The following is a 19,631-nucleotide window of genomic DNA, read 5'->3' on the forward strand; positions in this document are numbered from 1 at the left end:
CAATGAGAGGATCCAGTGGAGCAGGAAGTTTAGAAGAATCTAGGCGAGGGAGGAGAAACAGAGAAATGAAAACTGGCTAATCCAGACAGCAGCAGGAGACTGTGGTTTGGGAGCAGGAACTCAAGTGTTGGTGGGGGGGAGGAAAGAAGGAATAAATTTTCTTGACATGGGAGCCCAAAGCCTTTAATTTGTGACGTTGCTCCTGAGGATAGGTACATCACTAAGAAATGAATCAAATTGAACAGATTACATACGTTTTTGAAAGACTGATGTGTATTTATAGCACCATAGAGTTACTACTCTGAGTCTAAGTACGTAATGGTATTCTGCTTGTTTCTTTGGCCRTAGATTGGCACGCACAGCAGACAGGTAAACACTTATTCTTCTGAAGAGTATAACTCTGGCAATTAATACTTTGCTTTTTTAATAGTTCTCGTCCGTTGAAAGCCTCCCAAATGGTGAATTCCTGTACTGTAAGCACATCCACACCTTGTAGGTGAGTTATAGATCTGAAATAACCATGGCTTTGGGTTTCTTGGGATAATTTTAAAGATATTTTTAAAAATTATTTTCTAACTCTTCTTTATCTTCTCCTTTTAGTTTTTCTATTGTAATGAATTATTTTACTCATATCTGAGTTTTATTGGTATTGCAGGAGATATGGTGGAAATAAAGATAAATGGCATAGTTTGCCTAGTTGATATGGTCACGTTAACATTTCTCTTGAAAAACTTTGGAGACTTAAGTAAGCAAAGATTACATTTTTCAAGGGGAAAATGAGTGTCAGAAGAACTGATTTTGGTTTGTACAGATGATTTGACAGTGACAACCATCTTAAGCTGGCTTACATTCGTAGTTGCAAGTCATTTCTAAAGAAGCAAAGTGTTTTCTAATTCTGCAGTCAAGCTGTTTCTTCTGTTCTTATTTACGGAGTCCTGATGGGTGTTCTGGGAACAGGTGGTTAATTCCTTAAGTTTATTTGTAAAGATGAGAGGGCATTATTTTTATAGGCCATTTGAAAGACCAGTTTTTGWCACAGTGGAAAATGTGATAATTACGCTGGGTATTTTTGCATTGCATATAGACCAGATTTCTTAATTTGGCAGAAATTACTGACCCAGACTCTCTTATCTTTTGTCCTATAGAAGTAAAAAGTACATACTGGAAAGAGCCCAAACTGGAAAACTGCAAAAATAGTGTGAATTTGCAATGTTTATGTCCTACTAATAATTTTGGAAATCCTATGTCCAACTTGATAAATTTAAGAAATCCAGTAGTTTGTAGTGAGTTACATGTTACTGTGGACTCAATGAAGTGAATATTGTGCAGGTTTGTTAGGCAATAAAGAAGTACAGAATCGTAGCTTGAGGACTTGATTCTGCTAGATCTTGAAATGAATAACCTTGTGAGAGTAAAAAGGGGCACCTGGAATACCAGCAGGTAGGCTAGTCTAGTAGATTGATCTGTTGGGTCAGTATGTGACTATAGCTTCTAAGGATATAAGTTGCTATTTCAGGCTTGAGGAAGCTATGTCAATCAACCTAATAAAAGATCTCTCTTCTAAAACCACTGCGTGCTCTGTTAATAAATTTACATTGTCACCAGTTGCACTTTGTTCCCAAAACTGTACTGCCCTCCAATGTGAATACTGGGTGTAACAATTCTTTAAATGTTATTTTGAAATGGATTTGCCCAATGCTGTGAAGTTTTATAGACATGTTTTTAATTCACAGAAAATACACGTTCAAGTCAAAGAGCTCTGCAGCTCTCTACATAGATTCTGATAGTGATGATGAGCCATTGAAACGCTCTGTTGCCCACAGTCAAAGGTTGTGTAACATACAGAGCAGAGATCAGCAGCAACTGCAAGAAGAGCCAGAAAAGGTAAGGGGAAAAACAGAACCTTTTGCATACATAAATCTCATATGTGCTCATATCTGGCCTGTGCTTTCCCTAGCATAGACTGTAAAACTGATGTAAGATAATTTTTTTCTCCTAATTAGCACTGTGATGCAGGAAGGGAGTGCTTTGCCATGCCAACTAATTGACCTCTGTACAGTTGTCTTGGGTTCCCACTGGAAGCAGAGGTAATTGTGTTGCAACTGCACTTAAGTTCTTAGGTTATGTATACCAGCTGCTTAGCGCCTTTGTCAGTCCTTTGGGTACCTTTCACTAACAATGCTTCCGGACTGAAGAAGGCTGTCAATAATAGAATTATGCAGCAAAGTTCTTGATTAAATTAGAGCCAATGTGAASTGGTTTGGCCAATATATGTAATTGATATAACTTCTTGCACATCCAAGTTGTGCCCCCTTTCAAGTACGTTGTCTTAAAAACCTTTTAGAAACTGAAGCTAGCCTCTTTGGAGAAGATCCAACTGCCTGGTGTAAGGGCACAGTTAACTTCAATTTGCCTTTGAGCTTTTTGTTGTGATGAGTGTTGATGATGATGAAGTATAGTTTGTTGTGTGGTGGTTTTGTTTTGTTTTATTTTGTTTTGGATTTTTTTGGCCTTGATCAGGGCAGTGTATTAGGAAATAGATGGGTTGTCTAGGAAAGAATAAGCTGAAAGGGMAAGTAAGAAACTTAAAGGATTTTGCTTTGCAGTGCCATTTTCATCTATTAGAGAGCTGCAGGCTTGGTTCATAGACAAGGAGTCCCATATCTCAAGTTTTGTACAGTTTTTTACAATGTTCATGGGCTATTTTAATCAAGTAGAGAAAAGTGGTCTTGATGATAGCACTAAGAACAAGCATAAAGCTGGCTGGATAACAGTACTCAGAGAGGTAGTGCTCCACAGTTTCCAGTCTGATGGGAAGAACAAACCAAGGGGCTGAGGATCCTGATCCAGTCAGTAGTTGATAAAAATAGAGAGTATGATTATTTAAATTTGTGTAAGAACCAAAACTGGGGAGAACTGCAAGTGTGTTGAAGCTGAAAACTACTGTTAAGAATGAYCTTGAATCTGAGAAATTGCCTAAAAATAGGAGGGCATTTCAGTAGTGGCAGGCTCAGGGTACTAATCTTAGCAGGACTAATCAACTATGTAAAGGCAGGATGGGAACAGCTGGCAAAGTGGTGGCCCTTCAGAAAGGATCTAAGGGTGACAGTTAAAGGCTGCTTGAAAAAGGCAAATTTTATGGACTCTATAGACAGAGGCATAGCCTGCAGGCTGCATGAAGTAACTCTTCTTTTTTCCTCAGCATATGGAATAACAGAATGGGAGAAAGTGGACTACTCTTTGCTGAAGATCTTAGGAACAGAGTGGAAAGTACTTTCCTAAGTGACATATCTATAGCTGGCTCTATCTAGGTGGGAGAAGTAAACTAGCTTGCCTTTTGAAATCCCTTTTCTGTATAGAGAAGTATTAAAAACTGTTCCAAAGGATTCTTCTTCAAGTTAGTGTGTGAGGAAGTTTAGGGAATAAAGCCTATGAATTTGTCTAGCAAATTAATTACAGCCTTTCCAGGCTATTATGGGAAAGAGATAGTGGTGATGAGAAGTCCACATACATGACATGGCCACTCCTCAACCACAGACCTGTCTCTCTGTCTGCTTAACCGTATCCTCTGTGCTCCGTGAGGACCTGGTCATGGTCTCTKGAAGTGACAATACCGCTGCTGCACCAGTAGCATCGGTGTGCTTCTCATGGCAACTGTCTATGCAGTTGTATTAGGGACCTGGTAGTCAGTTTGTACAGCCAGTATATCCAGTGTGTGGCACTGCTTGCAAAACGATTCTGTAGGGGCAGTAGCAATTACTAAGCTAATGTGCACAGAACTGTGATTTCTGTGACTTTTGCCTCTGCAGATAAAATATTATTTTAAGTACTTTTAAAAATATGCTTATTGAAAGAGCCTGTGTTAGAGCTTAAGCTACTTTAAAACCTATGCAAATAATTTATAATAGAAAAGTCATATTCAAATAATGCACAGTTGCTGTTGCCAAGCCTTTAAAGTCCAGCCACTGAATTGGTGGTAATTGTTGGCATAGTGCCTGGAACTGGAGWTTGCTGAAGAGCTAAATCAGTTTTGATGTTAGTAGTTTCCTTTACAGGTGAAGAGAGAGAAATCAGAAAGCTTAAAAAGCAGATACTCTGCTTTCTTTATACAATGCGTGAATAAATGCAGGAAGAGAAATTTAAAATCTGTCAATTCTAAATCTTGGAGGGCATGATGACTAGAAATAAGTGATTTAGTTGGCTAATTCATTTGCTAATCTTACTTGATAAGCCAGCCTTAATGCAAAATGTTTGCTACTTAAGGTTTGTCCAGCTTATCAAAATCTTACTGTATTTGAGTAACAAGCAGCAGTAAAAGTACGTATTTTTGTTCATTTTCACTAAGTTCTGAGTTGCATCCAAATGTAGTTTGAAATAATAGAATATATATATCTAGGTCTTAAGACTTTTTCTTTTAACCCTTTTAGCATAATATAGAAAAGCAAAAATTAAATAAATCTAAGCATGTTGTAAGCAATATAATTGCTTTTATGCACACACACACACACACGGAGGTTAACTTCCTGGTTAGCAGTTATTATCAGATTGATTAAGATGATTGTATTAGTTGTAAATCAGTATAGTTTAGTAACTGATGAGTATCTGCTTTAGGAAAAGAAGTAAAATGGGAATAACATAGATCAAGACTGAAGTCTTTTTCCAGTTTCCCATTTTAAAGTCATTCTATTCTCCTTTGGAAAAATAAGTCCCCCTTTCCTCAGTTGGCTGCTTGCTTATGTGATTTGCAGAGATTTTTTTACTGTCCTTCCCCCCCCCCCCGCCCCCATCAGATTCCTTATGGCAAGTCTGCAGCATGTTTTGAAAAATTTGTTTTTAATTCCTCCTTGTACTAGCCCAACCTCAATTCTTGTTCTTCCATCCTTGGATTCAAGCTGAATTACTCCCACATTGTTGCTTCATCCTACTTTGTTACTAAACTTACAATTTCATTGCTTGTGCCTTGATATTTTAACACTGAGTTGCCAAAGGCTTGAGGATTCATCAGAATTTGAAGGTGAAGCACACATGTTGAAGAAAAGGAAGGAGAGGGGAAGAGTTGTCTTGTATACATTAATCCACAGGGCCTGTAAAAACTGGTTGTAGTTTGTAATTGAATATCATTCCTTGGGGTAAATGTAGCTACAAAGATTGCATCTCCATTGAGTCTCATAACTATCTGTTTAATGTTGACAGAACCAAACTCTCGCTCTCTAGAGTTAATCAAAAAAAAAAAATTCTTCCACAGAAATGCAAAGTTTACATTATATATATGTTTATTCAAGCATTTAATCATAACTCCATTCATCTCTAGGGTTCAAAAAGAAATAAAATGGAGTGTGATAAACCGGAGCTAGGAAATGCTGGTTTTGATGGGATGAGTGAAGATGAGCTGCTAGCAGCTGTCCTAGAGATTAGCAAAAGGGAAGCTTCTCTGTCTCTGAGCCATGATGAAGATAAGCCCACAAGCAGCCCAGACACTGGTTTTGGAGAGGATGAAATTCAGGAATTGCCAGAAAACCTGGAATCTATGGAGGTGGAGAAACCCAAAGCGGCATTAGAATCGGGTAAGGTGAAGTAACTGTACACAGCAATCTAAAGCAGGTCACTGATGACAACAGATTAGTAGTAATATGTGATGGCAGAAACTGGATGCAAATGTACTGCTGAAGCTGCCTGAGCTGCTCAGAGTTTTCTTACGCTTTCCCTGGGTATGAATCTTCTAATTCACTGAACTGTGAAAACATACTTTCTTATGATATCTGTCACCTCTCTGGTAAAGGTAAGGTCATCTTCAGAGGTCATTTCCATTTTTCTCTCTCCTGTTTAACACACGCCTCCACTGGTTTGATGACCAGAGAATTCAAATTACTAAAATTTGGCAATATTTAGAACTTAATCCTGCATAATAGTATTTTAAATTCTATAGCTGCTGTAGCCTGAACATCATGAGTGTTCAGGTTGCTGGTGTGTAAGGGTGAGGTCTACAGTGGATAAGGCTATACAATTATTTTCTTCACAAGGCTACAATTATTTTCTTCACTAGTTACAGACATGGAGCCAAATTCATCAGTATCTTTTATAATACTTTTTATGTATTGGTAGACCCTTAAGCCTTAGAGACTCAGCCTGCACTTTCAAATTATGGCCTGTGACCCAGAAGCGTAGTTAACTACATGGAGTCTCTGATCTCAGTGTGGGGAATTGTGATTCTTTCTTTAGCTGACTGAGAAAATTTAAATGTTTGTCATTTGATACGTGCTACATGCTTTCAACCAGATTTCTCGTTCCACTAGCCTTGGAATAGAGGCAAGCAATATGCTTTCCTTTTTCTCTAAGAGCTAAGTAGTTAAACTGTATCAAAAAATCTTTATTATCAAAAATTGCACTTGTTTCATTGGACAACTCTTGAAAATCTTCACRTTGGAAGGGAGTGTTTAAGAAAAGTAGGTCTGTGGTTATCCTTGTTTGCACGCTCCTATATATAAACTGATATTACTTATTGTTGTGTAAAAGAAAGATGTGTGAGTTGCTACATAAATATTTTTACATTTTCTTTGAAAAGTATAATGTAATTCTTTGAAGACTGTAGTGTGACACGAGCAAAAAGTGTATGTTTATCAGTTGTTTTTGTTTTTTCTGATGAAGAGTTTAGTTTAACACTCAACATTGCATTCAGCTTTCTGTATTTTGCCTGTGTATGACCAAAAGCAAGCCAGTACTATTCTAAGCATATGATCTGGGAACCAGATGAAGTATATATCTGTGTATTTTGAGTTGCCAGTTTATGGCAGATGAAAGTAACACATGAGTTCACAATCCTATGTTCTATTTAAAATAAGCTTTAATTGCAAAGAGTGCTTTGCTATATCAAACGAGATGATTCTAAATACAATGAATTTAACTCAGGCTATTTTTGCTGTTGTTAGTAATCAGGTATTTTTGTGAACACTAAATAATCAGTGGTACTTTCAAAAAAGGTTGAAGGATAAGACCTGGCTAATTTAAATAGGACAAAAAGTGTGATCATCAAATAAAGGGAGCATTTATTCTAAAAACTGAAAGTCTTCAAAGGTCACATAATAATTTTTGGATTTTTTCATTCATTTTAAGAGGATTAGACTGATGGATTACAGTTCTAGTTCTGGTGGTCTTATGTTTAAGAGGTCACGGATGCCTTATGTAATCCCTGCCAATAAATAATGGAACAGATGCTGAAGTCTGCTTTTCTACCACAGGGCAAAACTAGGAAGTTTCATGTTGGTACATGATAGCTGTCRGAGCAGGTCCTGACTTTCTCAGCTGTAAGCAAATGGAGGAATGAAAGTGTCCTGCACTGGGGAAGATGCATGCAGTGACTGAATGAATGTTCATACCAGTACCTTGTAAAAATTGTTTGCTTTGAAAGTGGACTACAATTTTTAACTTTCCTGCGTTTTTAAATCTGTAGATATTATTCATCAGATTGTGTTATTAACTGAACCAAAGGTTGACAAATCTAAACACTGTTTGAGATTTGTGCTTCCCTCTTTCTTAAAGATGATTTAGCTTTAATTGTAGTTTCATCTTTAGTGCTCAGAAGTGTAATATGCAARGCAAATTTAATTTTTGTAGTCCAGAGTTCCTTCTAGATAAATTCCAGCTGTGACAAGTGTCAGCTACACGACTGCAGGAGTCTAGTGGTGTGTGACATCTTCCTTTAGTTAAGGTGGTTGTTTTTCAGTGTATGCATGGAGACAAACAGATTTGAGGATTAATCAAATGATTCATCTTACACCTGTTAAAATAGCTGTAAGACTCCCTTTGGGAACTTTCTTCTTTTGATTCTTGGGTATTTTTTATGGCCAGTGAGCTCTTTCTGTCAATAGATGTCACTGTGCTGCAGTAGTGATGGTGGTTTAAAGAGGATTTAGCTGGTAGCAAACAAGGGACCCAAAAAAGCATAACTATACTTTCTGCTTCCTCAGGTCCTGCCAATTTCACTGAGATAACTAAAGATTTTGATGAGAATAAGGAAAACAAAACTCCGGAAGGCTCCCAGGGAGAGGTTGACTGGCTGCAGCAATATGATATGGAGAGAGAGAGAGAAGAACAAGAACTTCAGCAGGCACTGGCTCAGAGCCTTCAAGAACAAGTAAGAACGAAAGCTTGCTTCCCTGAGTCGTCTTCCCCGACACTGGAAACCTGATGGCTGAAGGAAAAGTTACCCTGTGTGTATACAGTAAGGGGGATACATTTAGGTGCATTTTGTATGTGCTTTGGAAACCATACCCATATCTCAAACTTCCAGATTTCTTACAGCTTTCCTTGCACATTTTTACACAGGCCTACAATGTTACAGAAAAATGATGATATACTGAACTCTTACTAGCTGTCATCTAGAACTGACAAAACCATCTGTAATTGCCCTGTAACTTCTTGCCTGAAGGCCCTGCAGCGTATATTCTCAAGAATACTCTTTACTCATAGTGAAGAGTAAAGGAACAGAGCAGTGATACGATGGTTCGTCCCGTAATTAAATTAGAAAAAGGATCACAAATCATTTAGACTAAAAATAGTGCTTTAAATTGGACTTGGAAAGAATTGTGATCTTGGGTAGTGTGCTCACCATCTGTATTCCATTTGAATTCCAAAACTTGAAACTGATGACTGAAAGTTTTAACTCAATAAAGCAAACACTTAGCCAGGTCTTTCTTTAAACAGGCACCATCATCTACTCTTTCTATTAATACTAAGACTGTCGTAGTTTTCCCTTTGAGATCTAGTGTTCCCTTGGGTTTTGGATTTTCTCTCCCTTTACTCATAATGAGGTGCTAGTTGGTGTGTTACATGCCAGAAGTATCTTTGATTTAGCTATGCTGAAAAGTTTAACAAAGATTCCCAAGTGCTTTAGAAATAGTGAAATAAAAGGCCCTGTGCTAATAATGTAAAACTGCTCTTTATATGCTATTCTGGTACAGTTCTGAAATGAAAATCTTCTGTTATTCAGGCATGAAAATGTAGCTATGGTTATCTTGATTTGAAATGTGTAGTTAGAGGGTTTTATGTTCAGGCATATTCAAACCCTGAATTAACACTAGCTCATTAAATATTATTGACTGATTTGCTGTAGCCCTGAGCTTTTGGGAGTGGTGGGAGTAACAGGACATAATATTATCCGAAAATTAGAACAGTTTGTTGGTAGTCTTGAAGTTTTTTTTGCTATTTGTTCAAACTAATATTTTTAATTCCCTGGTGTTTAGTGGTGTCTCTTTATTTTTTCTTTTGGCATCCTGCCTTTGTGAATTGCACGTTACATTGAACCATAGACTCTACTTTCAGATGGCTTAAAAATAATAAAAACTGTCAGGATTTAAGGCTCTGTCCTCAGTTAGCTTTGAGCAGAAAAAGTCTAAATTTTACCGAAGTGTGAGGAGCTTTGTGTGTAAGTGACAGCTTTCCTTAGCAAAAGGTTATAAATTCATTCAGATGCTTTTCAAATTAATGATCCAGAGAAAGTGTTCGGTTTTGCTAGAGACTTGSTCTGCTGCATACCAAACTTCAGGAGCTTTGACGGGCCTTAATGAAGGTTTGTCCCAGGTTCTGTCGCACTGGAACATTGGACTCTTGCTGGTTGCAAACATTCCTTCACATGGAACCTTTAATTTACAATGTCAGGTTTGTTGTAGAAACCAGAGCAGCACAGTTTCAATGGAAAAAGAGCACCACAAGAATTTTAAACAGTTAAGTGTCTCAATGAGCTAAGTTTTGTTCTCTTCCCATCAGGAGGCACGAGAGCAAAAAGAGGATGATGACCTTAAACGAGCCACAGAATTAAGTCTACAAGGTGAAACTTATTTAACTTCCAGTATGTTGCTTTTGAGGGAAGATAGATCTGTACATCTTAGTGCAGCTCCTAAATGTCTGTAAGACAGCTGGGATTTCATGCTTTTTTGGCATGTGCTTGATTGTATTTGGCTTTGCTTATGTCAGCTTGTCTTGCCCTCTGTTGTGGAAGCAAATACCAGGACAAACTTTTAGAATGAAAAATGACTTTTTTCATTCTTTGAGTTTTTTATATATATATATATATATGTGTGTGTGTGTGTGTATATATATATATATATATGTATATAAATATATATAGTGAAATGGACCTTGAAATTTTACATTCCTAGCAGAAGACAGGATGCTAATGGCTCTAGTCACAACATAAGGATTATTTCTTGCTTGCATTGATATTTTACTGCTGATTAATGTACTGGCCTTGCTCAGGAAAATAAGTGCTCGCTCTCTCTGATGCGGGATGAGAGGGAGGCAGACCTCATTGCAAGGTAGCTGTTGAGGGGAGGGGGGAAAAAAGCCACCCAAATAATACTCTGTCTTTTCCAAAACCAGTGCGGTGAGCTTCAGGCACTGTTTAACATTTGTGTAAGACTAGCATGTGAGTGATTTCATATAATCTGGCAGAGCAAAGCATAACAGAGAAAATTCCTGCTCCAGAAAGGGAGAGGGAATGGTAATGAAGTATTGTGTTAAGATACTCTTAGTTGCTCAGGCACCTTTAAAGGCTCTTAGCTATTCCTGGGTGAACCTCCCTCTGCCTCTCAAGAGGAACGAGTTGAATGGTATTTAAATGTATCTCAGCCTGTTGGCAGCACGGTTCTGATCCGCTCCCAGGAGGAGCTTCAGGAGCTTCGAGTGCCCAGCCTCTCTGAGGTCTTCCCCGATTAGCGGCCTGGAAGAGTCCAAGGCTAGACATCCTGCCGTCTTCTGATTTGCAGTTGCTTGACTTAGACATGAACGTTACTTTGTTCTTTTCAGCTTGCTACCATGCCGTTAGTAAGGGCATCAGCCATTAGTTGTTGAAGGAGATGCTAATAATCTTTAATGTAAARCCGTTAGTATTTGTCATAGAAAGTTTCACAGTGCGGCTGTAATCAAAGAACCAGTAGTTATCTAATAACCAATGATGAAGTGATGTTTAGCAATAYTTGTGGCAAATGCTTCTTACAGAGACCTACTTAAATAGTTGTGTTTCTTGGCTGTAGTCTGGCTTATATAGCCTGAATGAAGTGCCTGGAAGCCAACAGTAAAATATTCTCAATTAAAAGGATTTATCTGTAAACTTCCTGAGAAGATTAAACTAATCCAGCATCTGATGATTCAACAGAGAAAGCAGCAAGAATCTTTGGCAAAACATCTCCATCCTAACTGGCATGATTGTGTCTTAAAAAAAATAATAAAAAATAAAAAAAAAATCAATCCTGAACAGTGTCCTGTTAATCAGAAGTTCTCATTTACCCAGGACTTCACAGCTTTAATTTAGCTGATGAAAATGTAGCTGCTACTTCTAATGAGTGCTGTACAAAATCTTAAATTAGTTGAGTAGCTGCAGAATCCCAGGAAGTTTGGAACAGTGTGTACAGGGAGCAGTGGTGCCTTCCGGCTCTTTACAGAAAGCTGCCTACATTTTGCTCAGCCAAGCAAACTGGAAGTTCCTGCRGTGAGCAGCCTTCTTACCATCTAAAACAGTAAAAAGATGCCTGCTGCCAGGAGTAGTAATTTGATGCCAGTTTTAATTGAAAGATGTACTTTGTTAATGCAGCTTATAGTTAAAACTGTAATTCATAGCCTCTCACTGCAGAAATGTACAGTTTGCTGACCAAACTGGCTGTAATTCTTTTAATGTAAGTTCTGGCTGCAGACCACCAACACTTTACAGCCAACTGGATGTTTGACCATTCTTTTATCATCCAACTGTCATTTGCACAGTGCCCTTTTACAAAAGTATGAGAGAAAGTATGCTGAAATGAATTTCAGTCTGAGGTCTTTTTCTTAATGCTCTGACAACCTGGGGAAGGGAGGGAAAGAGTTCTCACTTGGAAATTCCAACGTGTCCTGTTTTCCTTATAAAGGAAACTTGAAACTTTAGGACTTTATTGTGTTTGTTTATGTGGGTGAATATATCCCAACCTGTTCTGAATTCATGTGTGTGTCGTGGATTCTTACACAGTATCATTGTTTCTGTACTATTTAGAGTTTAACAGCTCTCTCCTGGACAGCATTGGCTCTGATGAAGACTCTGGGAACGAGGATGTTCTTGACATGGAGTATTCAGAAGCTGAAGCAGAAGAGCTTAAAAGAAATGCTGAGGTGGTGATCTATGATTTCAAGAACTGAGAGATACAGTTCCTCTTTATTGGCAATTTAGTATTCAAGGTTTTTTGCTACAGAGATGTGCTTGCTTAGTCTTAGAAAAACCCTTTATGATGAAAAGTGGGTGGTGGAAAATATCTAGCTGTTAGACTCTGCCCTATTTTGCTTAGAAAAAAATGTAGAAACTCCAAGTTTCTCAAAGTTGATGTGGGTGACAGAAGGAAACGTTGATTTTATATCATAAATGTTGTACTACATGCAAAGCTTTGGCCTGAATTTTTACTTACAAAGAAAGAGTATTTTAGCCAGCATAGTAGCTTAGTTATAGTGCCATGGGCTTATATATTCTGGACCACCAGAACTGAGAAGCTGTGGYAAAACTCCTGTTGGCATCAGGTGAAATGTAACCATAAACTGGGTTTTGCTCCCTGCCTGGTAACCGTCTCAAAAAGCAGTGTTGAGAGAGTTGCCTGGAAGCATCAGGGGAAGGAAAGCTGTGCAGAGTAGAAAGGGTTGATATTTACAGTTGAGGTTTCCTTGTGCAATTCTTACTTTCTTACCAATTCCCTTCCCTTAAACAAAGAGTAACATTTTAAGGATATTGTCAGTTAATCATATCAATTGAGTTTTCTGGTCAGAGAGGGTTAAAAAAAAAAAAAGCCAATTGCTATCACTTAATTTTATTGCCAATGAGCAGGTGAAGCGTGCTTCCTGCRTGCAAAGAGGGCGTTGTCTGCCTGCTGCCATTACAGGTGCAGGCCGAGGGAATCTGGGCTGCATATCCAGACCTAGCTGTTAAATCTGTATACCATTATCAGGAGTATATTTTTACTCTTTTAAAGTCAGTGTGATGYTCCCTTTTGGTTTTTCTGTGTTTATTTGGTGGATTTGATTCTGACATCACTGGAAGTTACTCAGGAAATAGTTGTTTAGAAAACTTTGTAGTATAGAGTTCATGACAGCATATGGTCTGAGTGGTTTCTCTCCATTTCCATTGGCTTGCTGAAAGATTAAATAATTTTGGAAGCTGTCTCTGGTTCTCAGAGGACCCTTCATTTGGCCTGACCCAGAGTGTCTGTTTCTGTGTTCCTTGATTGGCTTGCAGCTTTGAATACAGTGGTCACAGCCCATATTCCACTATAAATCATGTTGCCCATAAACCACATGGGACAAAAGTAAATGCCTAAAAGCTTTAATTGTCCTTTATTTTTAGACAGGAGAGCTTCCTCATTCCTATCGTCTCATCAGCATCGTCAGTCATATTGGAAGCACATCATCTTCAGGTAAAAGATACCATATTTTATTCTTCGTATCTTAATCCAAATTAAAAATCTGTGATGCAAAATTAATATAGCAGGATTGTTTGCAGAGAAGAATATTTCTAAGATTGCATTTATAATTTTAGTTGGCAAGAATATTAATTCAGCTTTTTTATTTAGGCAGCAGAACAAATCTTTCATAGTGGCTTGCTGACAGAGTAACTGTGACAACGTACTGCTTATGGGATCCGTGTAGTTGTTTGTGATTGTTATCAGTTCATTGATCAGGAAATGTTGAGGGACTAGGGTCTTCAGGGTATTTTAACAACTAAATCTGAAATAGATCATTGGACCAGTATATCTAAAACTAGCCTACTAGTTGAACTGGCAGCATTCTCTGTTTTTTAAGGTCATTATATCAGTGATGTCTACGATATCAAGAAGCAGTCCTGGTTCACCTATAATGACCTGGAAGTGTCCCGAACTCTAGAGGCCACTGTTCAGTGTGACAGAGACAGAAGTGGCTACATCTTCTTCTACATGCACAAGTAGGTATCTTAGGGGGATTTTGATATCAGTAATTATCTGCTATTTGTGAGGCAGTGTGGATCTCTTCTTCCTCTAGTCCTCTTTAGTGGAGATGAAAAGTGTCTCCATATGTTTGTAAGAGGAAATTCTAGTCAAAATCACATGCAAGAATGGCAAAATTGAAGTACTGTAAGGGTTCAGTGGCATAGAATTGTCTGCCAGTATTATATGGAGTTTTAACAAGATGCATTAAATCATCTTCTAAGAGGGGGATTCAGTGTCTCAACTACACATTATCTGCATCAAGAGTCAGTGCAGCTGGGGTTTTTCCTTGCTTGCTTATAAATACTTATAAATGCCATTATTTCACCTCTCGGTGGCTGTATTGTTGCAGCTATACTAGTGTTAGAACATGAGCAAGATGAGGTGTGTAGATAGAAGTAGTATCTTTTCAGGCACACAGAACCGAAGAAGAGCCTTTGTGCTTGAAAGTTTGACTCCTTTTTGTGTCTTCACTGGTTGCTCTAATAGAAGATACTACTTTTATCTACAAGCTGTGTTCTGTATTTATGCTCATCTTTTTACTARCACTCTTATTTTTGCTATAGTTACTATTCTCTAAGATTTACCAATGATCTTAATCGTTGTAATAATTTGGAGGGGGGGGGAGCTTCAGGATTCCAGGAGCCCTGCTTAGAGGTGTTAGATAAGACACCTTTCTCTGCCAGGATACATGACACTCGTGGATTAAATCTAGTTGTTGAGGAGAGGGTTTTCTTGTTTTGTTCTGTTTTTTTTCCACTCACTTCACTCAGGGCGGTCATATATAGTGGTTTGTTGTTAAATATAAGTTTCATTATTGGTCTTCTATGTTTTACAGGGATATCTTCGATGAGTTACTAGAAACAGAAAAAAATGCACAGCCACTTAGCATGGAAGTAGGAAGATCAATTCGTCAGCCTCTGTGAAGAGTAAAGCACCTTGTTCCTCCTGAGGAACAAGGAAGATTCTGAACTTGTGTCAGACACAGGAGTAACAAACAGCTCAGGGCCAAAACAAGAGACACAAGGTAGAAATATGGGACACTCAGTTTGTTGAACCATCTGTGCAAGTCTTGAGCCTGAACCACGCTTTTAAACCTTGGCATCCCAGAGCGATCCTCCTGTGGTGAAGTTTTTATTGTTTCTCAAATAATTTTGTCAGCATGGAGCCTTAAAGAGTTGCATCAAGCCACAAGACTACAGCTGCTCATAAACTGATAAAACAATTGTGCAAAAAGAGACTCTACTTTAAAATCCCATTCACCTGTGAGACATGAGTGGGGAAGATATACATATCACTTGGCATTTATTTTCTCCAAGAGCAATTTAAGCAATAGATTCTGTAACCTGGTGTGTATTGTGTTAGTAATATTCACTGGAAACCCAGATCACTGAGTATGCTATTGCCAGTCGTCTCACTAACAGGCATTTCAGAATCACTCAAGCTGATGCATTTTGACTTTCATGGGTTTGTAAGTGCTCTGCTATTTACCTGCAGTTCCAGGAAACAAACTGTCGGTGCTGTGGAATGTATTGCATACCTGGTGGCAGCTCTGTCCTTTTTACATCATTCACTGTCATCCTCCTTTAGAAATGAGATTGTATATGTGTTTTTTTTAATTTTAAAAGTTTTATTATTTGATTGCATCTTCTTCATAGCATTGTTGCATAAATGCCATTTAGAGAGGAGACCTCTCTTTTCAGTGTGCAATATTTCACACTGAAGTTGTATTGCTTAGGGCTGTTTTGATTTAACTCTGACTGAAGGCACTGAGGAGGTAGATGAACTCCTGGAGCAGATTGTGATCAGTATCAGGAGGTGAACAACAGCCATTTTCTCATCTTGCATTCTGGGAGGATGAGAGTGTTTTGGCATTACCCTTTTTGTGTGTGCCTGGGTCATCCTGAAATGGGAACTGTGGAAAAAGACTGTGTCTGCAGGGTGTTGCTTGGCACTTGAATTGCTCTTTGAYTGAACCATGGTTTTGCCTTGGCCGTCTCTTACCCCAGGAGTTGGAGATGGTTTTTACTGCACCTATATGTCTGTTGTTATTTTTAAGGAGTACAGTGGGAGAAACTAAACCAGGTGGAAGCTTTTGAAAAGCCCATGTTCAACATTAACAGAACACAATTAGGGAGAGGTGTTACGTTTTATTCTATTTAGAGACGTGATGCTCATTTTATAGCTTGTTTCAGCAGGGAAAAAAGCCTAGTGACTTACTTTTTTTAGCACCTTTGCACTTATTTAGCAGGGCAGGTGTTTCCTTTAGCTGGCATTTACTCAGTTCAGAGAAATTGTTGCTATTAAGCAGAGGAGTTGCTATTGTTTTGGCCTCTAGTTCTGATTTTTGCAACTTGAGTTTTAGAGGTGAATGACTTATTTAAAAAAAGGAAAGAAAAACATRTACAAAACTTTTTTGATGTCAAGATAGTTTTGGGTTTTTTAAACTATCATTAGCAGTTTCTCAGGAATAAATCGACTGAAGCAAAGTAGACAGAACCACCAGTTTAGAAGACAGCAGGCACCTCTTCATGGGCGCTTCCCCACTGGCGTTTATCCCTAGCAGGCTGGCATAGGGATGCTTCCTCAGTGGCCTCTGCTCGCCTCTGTGCGCAGCGATGAGCTACAGCCGTCACCACTGATAGTCCTGTGCAAGCAAAGTCCTTTGGGGACCCCGGTGTGATGAAAAGACTGACTGACCTTCCAGTCCACGTATCGGATGAGCCTGGTGGATCTGGTCAGAGTGACATCTTTCTGGTTTCCAAGCTAGGAATGAACCTTTAGTTGTTAACATGACAAAACATTTATCTTGTAAGATGCAGCCCAAGTGAGTATATATGTTAATTTATTACAAAGCATTATACTTTTATATTGTCTATGTTAATTTTGGTAGAATTCCGGGCGATGGGAAGAGGAGGTGATGCAGGAATCGCTCTTTTGTTGATCCCTGCCCCTGGAAATGTGATGAAGGGACTGCTCTGTCCAGAGGGCAAAGCTGTTTTCCCCAAGTGCATCATATGCTAGTGCTGTAAATAACCAGTATACTTACAGTATCAGAAGTCAGTTCTGCTATTCTGGGTGGCAARGATGTTTTTCAAGGCACTGCACTCCAGATCAGTTAATTTATAATAAAAACAAACATTGCCCAATTTTTCAGTGCGCCAACTTTCATGTAAACCATTTTTTGTTTGGATCAAGGTGAAAAAGGCGATGCTTGGAACCACCCCTCCTTGCTTTGTGAAAACAAAGTTTTTGTTTATTCTAGCCGTTAAGAATTAGCAAACATCTATTAATTGCTTTAAGCTTTTTCTGGCATATGGCAGCTCCCTTGAGCCTTCACCGTAGCAGGAGTCTCCACGAAGTCCCGTTCTTGCTGAAACCAGCTTTCTCTCTGTGAGCGAGGAGGAAAAGGAGCGGTTAGTTGTCCGGGGGCGTCGCGTGCCACAGCTCTCCTGGACCGTGCGCACGATGGGTCTCCCCCGCTCTGCGGGAGTCGCGCGCTCGGAGGCTCCGCGCCGTGACGCTCTGACGCCGCCCCGACTGCGTCGCGGTGGGAAGGTCGGTAGGGCTGGCCCTTTCAGGTGGCGTACCCGTACTGGGTTATGTGTAGCCGGAGAGMCGTTTACAGCCCCTTAACGCGTGCGGGCTTTCGGCGCCGGCTCTCCGGCCTGCCAGCCCTTGCCGTAGCCGCGGTTGCTGTCGGGCTGGCTGAGGGGCGTTAGGGTTCCTCGGGCGGCAGCGCGGCAGGACGGGTCGGGGCCGTCCCTCCGAGGTAGTGATGATCTGCGAGATGCGTGTTACAAGCTGTTCTTTGGCTTTTCCCTAAATATCCAGAGTAGTGGTTAAACATTTACCCACTTCTGAATCAGCTTAGTTTAGTCCGAGTGTGATTCAGCATATAAACAAGGAACTCCCATCTTGCCTTCCTCTCTCCCCTTCGTCGCCTGGCTGCGGTAATTTGGTCTTGATTTACTCCACGCTAACCACTCTGGTGACTGTAAAACCATTTGTGTCAATGAGCTGGAAGCTGCGTGCGCGAGTGCCCACTGGGGCAGGGGGCTGCGCTGAGAGCCGGTGCAAAGCCTGTGCCGGGAGGAGCAGAGCTGGCTGTCGCCCGGAGCTGCGGCGTCGCCTCCCGCCGCCTTTCCAGCACAGCACGGATAGCGGGAGGGCACGCGCCTCCCTGCCCGTCCCTCGTGCTCGAGGGGGCTGGACCGGGGGGGCCCGGGGCGCTCTGTGCGGTGGCGAGCACGAGGCGCCGCTCACGGCGCAGCCCCGCGCGTCCTGCTGCGCTTCACCCAGGCTTCGGGCATCCGCGAGGATCGCGGTGCTTTGGCAGAGGAGCTGGGGGAGCCTGGAAAGAACTAGTCTGTTGGGTTTTGTTTTCATTGAGCTAATTATCCTTGTGATCCACTGCCAAAGAGAGAAAAAGGGGTGCGGGACCCCTGGCAGCTACTCTCCACTTAGCTCTGCTCCTTGGCTCCAGGCTTGCTCGGTGAAGCTGAGGCGTTTCCAGGTGTGTGCGTGCGCGTGCGGATGAGGACCTGCCGCAAGGGTTACCCCATGCCTGGGTTGGTTTCTGTGTTCTGAGTGACTTTTTGATTCATTACACTGTTGATACGGAGCAGCACTTTTTCTCTGTGTTTTAGCAGACCTGTTCCTCCCTATTCTTTACGGTTTTTGCTCTTGGGTTTTTCTCCCCTCCCCCCCTTTTTAAATGATGTGTAGATAGATTTTTGTGAAATTAAAACCTCTTTATTAACCCTCTCCTGGTTTGGAATCTTCTTTCCATGGAGCCTGAGCTGCCTCAATACCCGAAGCGACGGGGCACCACCCTTCCGCCGGCGTTCAGCTCCTGCGCTTCGCTCTTGCCACCGCCCGGGACTTTGCTCCAGTAACATCCTGGCTGCTCTGGAAAGAGCATCCCAGGGCGGTTGCAGGTTTGCACGGTTTGATGGAGCGCGCTGTCTGCAAGCTGGCGTCTGTTCCCCTGGGAAATGCTGCCCTAGCCCCACTCCCTGCTTGGCCACGGGGTTGGTGCCACAGTTTGTATCTGCAGAGCCCGAGTGGAAGGAAAACGCGCTTGTCGTGGCTGGAAAGGAGGGGTAGGAACAAACCGTGGCACCCCGTGCAGAGCTTCCTTTGGGTTAACGCAGCTCTCGCTGCAGCCCTGCGTCGCTCTGAGCGCCCGCCCCGCTGTCCCTGTGGGCAGCTGGCACCCTGGCCCCAGCAGAGCCATCGCCATGGCCGCGCTGTGCTGCTTCACTCGGCTGCACGTGTACCATCCCTTCAAGCTGTGGCTTGTTCCTTTTACCTTTGGTACCGCGAGTATTTACTGTGGTTTATGCGTGGGGGGGGGCATGTGATAACGCAGGGAGCGGCTCCAGCCGTATACGGGACCTTTGGCACGGAGCTGCAGCAGCGTGCGGAGAGCCCAGCTGTGCCAGGCGCGCCCCGGGGCTGGGCGGCTGCGTGCCGGGGGGTGCCCCGGCCCAGGGCTGGCAGCTGAGCGGGGCGCTGGGCTCGGGCAAATCCCGTGCCCGTGCGCTGCTGCAGGGTACGCTGAGGGTGGAAGCAAAGGGAGGAGCTGCTCAGCCAGAGGCTCGTAGCTCTGCCGGCCAGTTTAGTCCTGGGCTACTGTGTTGCTGAAAGTCAGGTGCTGTCCCA

The 19,631-nt window shown here is 41.2% G+C and overlaps 1 protein-coding gene across 3 annotated transcripts in view; it reads left to right on the forward strand.

Moving 5' to 3' along the window:
* USP37 (ubiquitin specific peptidase 37) overlaps nucleotides 1-18,731 on the forward strand; it is a 37,107-nt gene extending 18,376 nt beyond the window's left edge. For 2 of the 3 annotated variants that reach the window (XM_085310946.1, XM_085310947.1), the window contains exons 15-23: nucleotides 431-496; nucleotides 1,734-1,884; nucleotides 5,312-5,564; nucleotides 7,965-8,131; nucleotides 9,763-9,823; nucleotides 12,017-12,132; nucleotides 13,349-13,418; nucleotides 13,804-13,942; nucleotides 14,803-18,731. In XM_085310946.1, the coding sequence (XP_085167072.1) occupies nucleotides 431-496; nucleotides 1,734-1,884; nucleotides 5,312-5,564; nucleotides 7,965-8,131; nucleotides 9,763-9,823; nucleotides 12,017-12,132; nucleotides 13,349-13,418; nucleotides 13,804-13,942; nucleotides 14,803-14,890 (1,111 nt within the window). In that variant the 3' untranslated portion in view covers nucleotides 14,891-18,731. The remainder of the gene's footprint in view (nucleotides 1-430; nucleotides 497-1,733; nucleotides 1,885-5,311; nucleotides 5,565-7,964; nucleotides 8,132-9,762; nucleotides 9,824-12,016; nucleotides 12,133-13,348; nucleotides 13,419-13,803; nucleotides 13,943-14,802) is intronic. The other variant, XR_014896570.1, reaches the window with a different exon arrangement.
* Nucleotides 18,732-19,631: the final 900 nt, after the last annotated feature.

Source organism: Rhea americana, unplaced genomic scaffold (assembly GCF_003343005.1).
Source record: "Rhea americana isolate MKP2758 unplaced genomic scaffold, rheAme1 scaffold_33, whole genome shotgun sequence".
Taxonomy (NCBI): domain Eukaryota; kingdom Metazoa; phylum Chordata; class Aves; order Rheiformes; family Rheidae; genus Rhea; species Rhea americana.